This window comes from Hipposideros armiger, unplaced genomic scaffold (genome assembly GCF_001890085.2).
Source record: "Hipposideros armiger isolate ML-2016 unplaced genomic scaffold, ASM189008v1 scaffold_663, whole genome shotgun sequence".
Classification (NCBI taxonomy): Eukaryota; Metazoa; Chordata; class Mammalia; order Chiroptera; family Hipposideridae; genus Hipposideros; species Hipposideros armiger.
Window position 1 is genome coordinate 552970 of NW_017732013.1, and position 8053 is coordinate 561022.

At 43.6% G+C, this 8053-nt stretch overlaps 1 protein-coding gene across 6 annotated transcripts in view; it reads right to left on the reverse strand.

Moving 5' to 3' along the window:
- Positions 1-426: 426 nt before the first annotated feature.
- BFSP1 (beaded filament structural protein 1) overlaps positions 427-8053 on the reverse strand; it is a 63012-nt gene continuing 55385 nt past the window's right edge. For all 6 annotated transcript variants that reach the window (XM_019626206.1, XM_019626204.1, XM_019626203.1 and 3 more), the window contains 3 exons: positions 5754-5974; positions 3453-3538; positions 427-1539 (listed from right to left, as the gene is read on the reverse strand). In XM_019626206.1, coding sequence (XP_019481751.1) covers positions 581-1539; positions 3453-3538; positions 5754-5974 — 1266 coding nt within the window. In that variant the 3' untranslated portion in view covers positions 427-580. The remainder of the gene's footprint in view (positions 1540-3452; positions 3539-5753; positions 5975-8053) is intronic.

The window sequence follows — 8053 nt, forward strand, 5'->3', positions numbered from 1 at the left end:
AGTGCTAACAGACCTGGTTGGACACCTTTTAATGGTTGTCCCTCTCTCCCTCTCCACTGTCCTACTGTGGTTCATGAGACACAGCCCTGAGAACTATGTTCAAACCCTCGCTTCAGGATCAACTTCTGAGGGAACCCAAACTAAGTCAGGTACTTTAATCATTTTACCTCTAACAAAACACTACTCAACGTGAGCATGTACTTGTGCTTGAAATGCACTGAACATGAGCCAATGCTATCAACTAGCATTTTCTGTGTGAAATCCAGACATCCTCTGAGTCTCTAACGAGTGTCTCAATGAACCCTGATTAAGGGCATGTCTCTTTCCTAAACAAGCATGGTTTGGTGGCCATTTGCAGAATGGCCTGTCCTGCGTGGGGCTGATCTACCTACATTCCCACTGCCCCTGCTAATTAGACAAACAATGTGCAGGCAAAGAAAAGTTTTTAATTAAGGCCTCATTAGCAATGCCAGATGGGCCAACTATAATCTACTCCAAACAGGAACCCTCACTCTTTATCATTTGTTCTACAACAAAGCATGTCCCCTACAATGGCCCAGAAACATTTCTCCCATGGAGCCTAGGCATTTTGAGAATGCTTCTCTCCCTGTTTCTTCTTGTTTGCCTTTGTCTTTCCAATCATGGTCTCCACGATTACAGCAGTTTCTTCATACATCTGGATGCTCTCAGTTGAAAACTTCTCAATGGATTCCATCACTTCCACCTTCTCATATGCCAGAGTCCTGGGAGGGCTTCTCTCTTGTAGGCTGCCATTTCTAGGCCCCTGCCCCTCAGACCCACCCTGATTGGCCCCAGGCTTTTCAGGTGGGGGCGCAGACGGTCCCTTTGGACCAGGTGTGACCACAAGACAAGGTCTCCTGGGCCCTTCATCCTCCTGGCCATTGTGCTTCTCCCCGGGACCTTTTGGTTCTTCGGTGTTTATCTCATTCTCCTTGTTTGCAGTATGCTGGTTGGGTGGGTATCCATCTTCTCTCCCCTGTAGACCCCCCTGGGCATTCTCCAGACGGGGCTGGGGCTGCTCAGGAGAGGGCTCCACAGAGCTGTCATGATGCAGAGAGTCATCCTCAATGGAAACAACCACTCTTCCCCTAGCCGGGATGGACAAGGAACAAAACTCGGGGTCCACATAACTGGCATCCCCCGAGACAAGCACGTACCGCCCTTTGGTGTAGAGGTCAGAGGGCGGCTCAGGCTTGGGGCTTCTCACTCTCTCCTTGACTGTCTTGCAGAGTTTCTCAAAGGCTTTGCTTATCTGCCCTCCATCTGGAACATCGTCTGGAGCCACTTCTGGGGTAGGGGGACTTGCTTCTTCATCCCCCGATTCAAACTTAAATTCACCTTCCTCTTTAACTACCACCTGCATCGGCTTTGTGTCTTCTAGACCTTTCGGTGGTGCATCTTCCACACTTTCATCTGCTTTGTCTTTAGCTATAATCTCCCTTTTCCTTGGAACATTCTTAGGGAGGTCTTTTTGTCTTGGTTTTGCTGTTGTTATATCCTGCAGAGCCCTGGAGAGATCTTTAAAAAATAAATTCATGCATTAAATTAAATAAAAAATAAATGGGCAATAAATCAAATATAATTGTCAATGAAAGAGGGAAAAAATGTATTCATTTAAAACTATGCTAACTGTCTTGGAGACTAATGCCTAGCACTGGGGTGGAATTACTGTTTATAGGGCAATGCAACAGGGAAAGAGGCCTGGAACTATAGTGTCCATGGCCCATGTTGAGGTCCCAGCTCTGCCACCAATTATGCGACTTTGTACAAGTCACTTAACCCCTCTGGGCTTGCAGAGGGGAGGGAAGACACTGCTTATTCCGACACTCACAGTTCCCATCCCCCTGGGTACAACTTACTGAGACACATGATTCTATTGCAATAATACTCAGTTGGAGCAACAGCTCCTGTCCCACACCAACCCCCTGCTGAGCTCGTGGTGGCCACTTGGATCCATAGACTAGACAATGGAAATCCATTCCACAAAATCATTCCATCCTTGGACTTCCCCAAAGGAGACATGGCAGAGCTGCCTGGGCCTCTGATACATTCAGAATGGCTTCAGGCATGGGAATCATATCAATCCACACAGTTGCTCCCTTGTTCCACATGCATCCCAAGCTAAATACATACGATCACTCCTGATCAGCATCCCCTTCCTCCTGGGTAAAAAGGGGAAGTGATGCTATTAAATTCAGAACTAACAGAAGTCTCCTGTTCCCAAGGCCATATTTATTGCTTCACACTAGCTAAAAGAAAAAACTAAAAAGTTTGCAAAAACATACAAAATCAAACCCTGCTTCATCCATGAGGCTTTTCTGCTCCACTCACATGGTGATTTTTTTTTTTAACTTTTTCATCCCCAAAGCCTCAATCCCCTCTCTCCATTAACCAGAGGACTAAGACAGACAAAACAAGAGCATCTGGTGTGACTCATGATGAGAGAGCACAGTGAGCAGGAAATAACAGAAAGGGGCCATGCAGACATAAGGGAGGAGGGGGATACGGAGAGGGACACATCAAAGAAGACAGCTGGCAGCAGATATGAGAGGACAGGGTGCTTGCAGGACCAGCTACAGAATTTCAGGGCCCAGTACAAAAGGAAAAGGCAGCGCTCCCTATTAAAAACAACTAAGAATTTCAAGACACTGACAGTAGAGCATTAAGCCCAGTGTGGGGACCCTTGTGAGTTCAGTACCCTTGCACGGGCCACATGCCCCTAGAGCCAGCAGCCCTGTGTATCTGGGGACTGGGGACTGCTGTCGCTTCCAACAATGTTCTGACTCTGGGATCTCATTTCCACAAACTCCTCTGAGCTTTCTGAGACACATGAATTTGAAGGCACTCTACGTATGGGCCACCGACATTACCACCTTCTCTTCTCCCACTGCGTTTGTTCAGGATAGGGAGGTTCAGCCGTGAGGTGACATCTCACAGTCACCTGAAACCAACCCCAAAAGACCAAATGTTGAAGGCAAAAGCTACGCTTGACAACCAAGCTACTTCTGTTCAGTTGTGAATGGAAAAGAAAACGAGCAGTAATTGAGCATTTACTCTGCTCCAGATACTGGATTAAGCACTTTTGTATAGAAGAGTTCATTTAATTTGATGGGAAAATACAATTCAATATTCATTTCCAAAGTGAATATTGCATTGTATTCTCCTCCATTAAAGTCTTCCCATTTAGGGATGGCATTCCAAGGTGGTGTGTCCCCCAATCTCTCTCCTTGGCTTAGTCCTTTTGGCTTAGTCCTTAGCACCTGTGGGAGTACATCAGTGAGGGAGAGAAGGAGACTTCACCTAAAAGCATTTAATGTCCAGATGGATTGGAAGGGAGAATGAATGTTAAGTTCAGGAAGAAAGCCCCTTAATTTTTAAAATTTTTTTTTGAGGACAGAAAACAACAGAAGCAAGGGTTTGAGGAGCATTACCTTTCCTGCTGGGTCGAGGGCTGAAAGAAGCTACATGGCATGAGGTGAACAGAGTGACAGGATGTTCAATCAAGGCGGAGCTCAGCCTGGCAGAAAGAATCAGAAAGAGGTGGTCGCCATCTTTAATTAATCAAGCCAAACAGATGGTTGGGGGACAGCGGTCGCCCGCTAATTATGAGCAAAAATGAAAAAGCTTTCTCTAGATCAAACTGCTCATGAACCACATACATATTTACACACTGGATGAGAATGTAAAGGGCATAATCATTTATTTGAGCTCAAGTCATAAACTGTGAAACACACGTATAGAAAAATTGTAAAGTGGGGATTGCTTAATGTCAAAATGCCACTTCTCTGTTGAATAGGGGTTTTGTTTTGTTTTTTAATAAAAGAGTTGCCAGCCCAAACTACAGTATTGAGGGCAACTAGGGTATGATATCTCCAACTTGTTTTTTTTTTAAATAATATGCATTATATATAAGTAGAGAGAGAGAGAGAAAAGATAAAACAATTTAGACAAAATGTAAACAACTGGTGAATCTGAGTAAAGAGCATTCAGGACTCCCTTGTTCTATGCTTGCAACATTTCTATCAATTTTAAATTAGTGTATTAAAACGAGACGTTATAAACAAACCAACAGAAGATAAATCCAGTCACCTTTTCGTGAAGCCCTGCCTCCAAAACAAAAATTTTCACAAGAACATTTAAGTGCGAATTCAAGGCTTATTTTTGCTAATGTGTGCAAAAGCACTCACTGTGACAAAAATATAATTTGGAATTATGCATGATACATTGATCATAACTAGAGGAGAAAAAAAGAAAATTTTGCTTTTCCTGCTAAACATTCAAGTACTTGCAGCCAAGATAGAGCGCCCAGAGGAAAAGAAAGAACTACTCCTTGTGGGGTACTTCTGGGTGCTCCTTTTTTAATTCAATCTAAACCTAAAACATCAGCAAAAATGAATCGAAGAATCACAACTTAATCAAGAATCAGAGTCCTTATATGAGGTGGCTGTCTCCACTCTGCTTTCTGATGATAATTACAGATATGGATGTGGATATGGATACCCACATGGCCACAGATGTAGGCAATTAGATGTAGGTGTCGACACAAATAATGCAGCTGTAGGTACAGATACACCTGTATATGACGTAGGTATAGGTGTAGGTGTAGATATAGATATTGCAGGTTTAGGCTATGTAGGGGTGGAGATGTATTAATAGGTGTAGGTGTAAATGACATAGATGTAAACAAATAACATAGGTGTAGGTGTAGATAATATAGATGTAAATCACACAGTTGTAGGTGTAGATGTACATGTAGATGATCTACATATAGAGGTAGGTGTAGGTGTAGGTGCAGATAATGTGATTGTAGGTGACATAGATGTAGATGATGTATAGATGATACAGATAATGTAGATGCAAGCGCAGATGTACACATATATGTACATGATATAAATACACATGTAGGTGTAAGTGTAGACATAGATGATGTGGGTGTAGGTAAAGGTATAGATGCAGATGATGAGATGGAAGTAGAGATAAAGATAGAGGCAGAGGCAGAGAGATAGAGATAGAGATAGAGATGAGAGAGAGAGAGAGAAAGAGAGAGAGATGATATATATATATATATATATATATATATATAGAGAGAGAGAGAGAGAGAGAGAGAGAGAGAGAGAAGAGATGATAAAGAGATGGAGATATATTTCCCAGCTGTTTGAAGTGAGTAGAGTTCAAGTCACAGCTCCATTATAGACAAGACCAGACAGGATACAACAGCCACATTATATGCTCAACCAGGTGGTAAAAATCATGCTGGCAGCAGCAGTAATAACACCAACACCTTGAAGCACTGGTCCAGTGCCAGGTACTGCACAGGGCACCTCACCTGCAACATCTCATTAAATACTCCCGATCGTCCTATCTGCTAAGACAGCTATGTCCCCAGAGGCCTGTGGAGCAAGAAGTAGCCTTGAGGCCTTTTCCTATCGCCAAACTCAAAACTTCAAACATTCCCACCACCACTCCCATTGCCAGTTCCCTCTTCCCTGCCATAAATGCCTCCATAGCACTTGGCATAGGTCACGCTCCCTCTGTTACAGATTCATTCATCATCTGTCTCCCTCACTTGTATTCAAGCTCCATGAGGTCATGGATTTTTGTGTTTCGTTCCTGCCACATCCCACTGCCTAAAACTGGCACACGGGAAGTATTCGACAGAGCTCTGTGGAATCAGCAAGTGAGCAGGATGGAGAGAAAGGCACACTTTTGGCTGTGCCCTTCTGTGACCACACCTGTTGCCTTCATTATCAATGATCCGATGATACCGGTCCAGTTCATTCTTTAGAGTGTGCTGGGCGACCACCAGGTGCCGGCAATCATAGGAAGACTTCTCCAGGCTTCTCTCAGTCTCTTCAATCTCCTTCCGCAGGGCTTCAATCTGTTCAATATAGAGCTGAATCTCATCAGCGTAACACTCATTGGCATCTTTAATAGCTTGCTCCAGGGTCGCTGTCTGTGGGCAAAGACACAGCTGTCAGAAAACCGACCGTGCCCTCTCCCTTAAGACCCAGACTTGGCAGGGAAAATCTGGACTCAGCGTGTCAAGTTTTGTTTTGCTCATGTTTCTGTCAGCAATAGAATCACGTTTGCATCCTTTAGCTAAAGGGAATGTGAAAATTAAGCTCCTTCTTCTTATACTTGCATCAGTACCCCCTGAAATCAGCCCTTGACAGAGCCCCCCAAAAGGCAGTCTGAAGACGACAACCCCAGAAAATAAAAAGACTGCTGTCCATGAAATAAAATGTACAATTCAAATAAGTATATTCTTCACACGTTAATGAATTAGTGTAAATCTGATAGCCAAAAAATAAGTGAAAAGAACACAGACTAAATAGATGAGATGCTATTTTTACTGAAATAATTCAAAGGGAAGAGTTTCCTTGTTCTCATTTCATAATTATGGTGCTCTAATTTTTCTCCTGATTTCTGATCTGTAATTACATATATGTTTTGGTAGCTAAAACGTGTGTATGCATGTGTGTGTGTGTATGCATGTATGCATGCATATGCACACTTATGTATACATAAAATAACTTCAGGCAAACACTATTTATTATTAATTCAGGAGAAGTAAAAATTAAGGTAGGAAAATATAAAGAGGTGGCCTTATATTCACTTTGACCTTCTGCAATACACAAAGAGCCATAAATATACTTATTTGCAAGCTTAGTATTTGTAGTCATGACTCTTTTACAATCTCGTTTTCCCAAGTAGAAAAGAATCCAACATGCACTATCTGTCCTCAAAAACAAATAAAGCAAACAAACAGCACTAGAACAGCCCTTGTCAAACTGCAATACGGGTTCCTTCAAATTCTCTGAGGATGTTGTTAAGCTATAGATCCTGACTCAGCAGGTATAGCGTGGGGCCAGAGGTTCTGCATTTCTAACCATCTCTGGACCACACTGAATCACGAGGGGCTAGACAGGTATCTAAATTCAACATTGTGTATGCCCACAACAGGGCATTCCATGCATGCAGCTAAATGTGCATTTGGACAATCTAGAGGATGATTTTTCCCATGACAGCTTGATTCTTCACTTTATATACTAATGTGACCTTAGAATAGTGAAGTTCCCTTAGGGATGGCATTTGAAAACCTATCTTACAGGAATGTATCTGTTGCATCAGGAAGGAGGGGCAGGAGAAAGGAAGGAAGGAAGGAAGGAAGGAAGGAAGGAAGGAAGGAAGGAAGGAAGGGTGGGAAGGAGGGAGAGGAAGGAGGGGTTACATGCATTATATACTTTGGGAAGATGTCTACCAGCCCATGTCATCCCCTTGTCTGAGGATTGTGCCATCTCATTCAAAGAAGGGTCCCAGCAGCGGTGTGACCCCACTCTCCTGACCAGAGCCACAGATACAGGGCTGGGCCTGACTCAGCTTCCTCTCCTGGGAATTTGGAAAAGGATCTCAGAAACAGCAGTGAGTTGGGGGCAGTTTCATATAAACTTGGGGCCTGAGGCCGCCATTTGGGAGGGGCAATCTTTTATAATGTGCGTGGAGAAGCTGAGAAAGGCAACGCTTCAGAGAGGCAGAGAAATGAAGCTGATGGGGAAAGACAGAGATGAGAGTGCCTGTGAGAAGAGAAGACAATGATAGAATGAGCTGCTGATTCAGACCCTGATTCCTGCCACACACCCTGCTCTCAGATTTCTTCAACTACCTCTTATATTCTGCTCCTTTGGAGAAAAAATAATAGTTATCTTTACAGTGGAGGAACCTGACAGCACCTTAACCAAGCAATCCAAGTCACATCGCCAGTACAAAGCTCCCTCGTAAGATGCAGCGAGAAGAGCTCTTCACTGGTGTGGTGTTCCTGCCACAAACACATAGCCTCAATCTAATCCTGAGAAGACATCAGATAAGCCAGATGAAGGGACATTCCACAAAACAACTGGCCATCAAGGTCCCAAAAGATAAAGAAAGACAGGAACTAACCCAGATTGGAAGAGACTAAGGAGACATGATGTCTAAAAGCAAGTAGGATCCAGGGCCAGAAAAAATGTACTGGGCTGGGCCGGCCGAGTGGCGC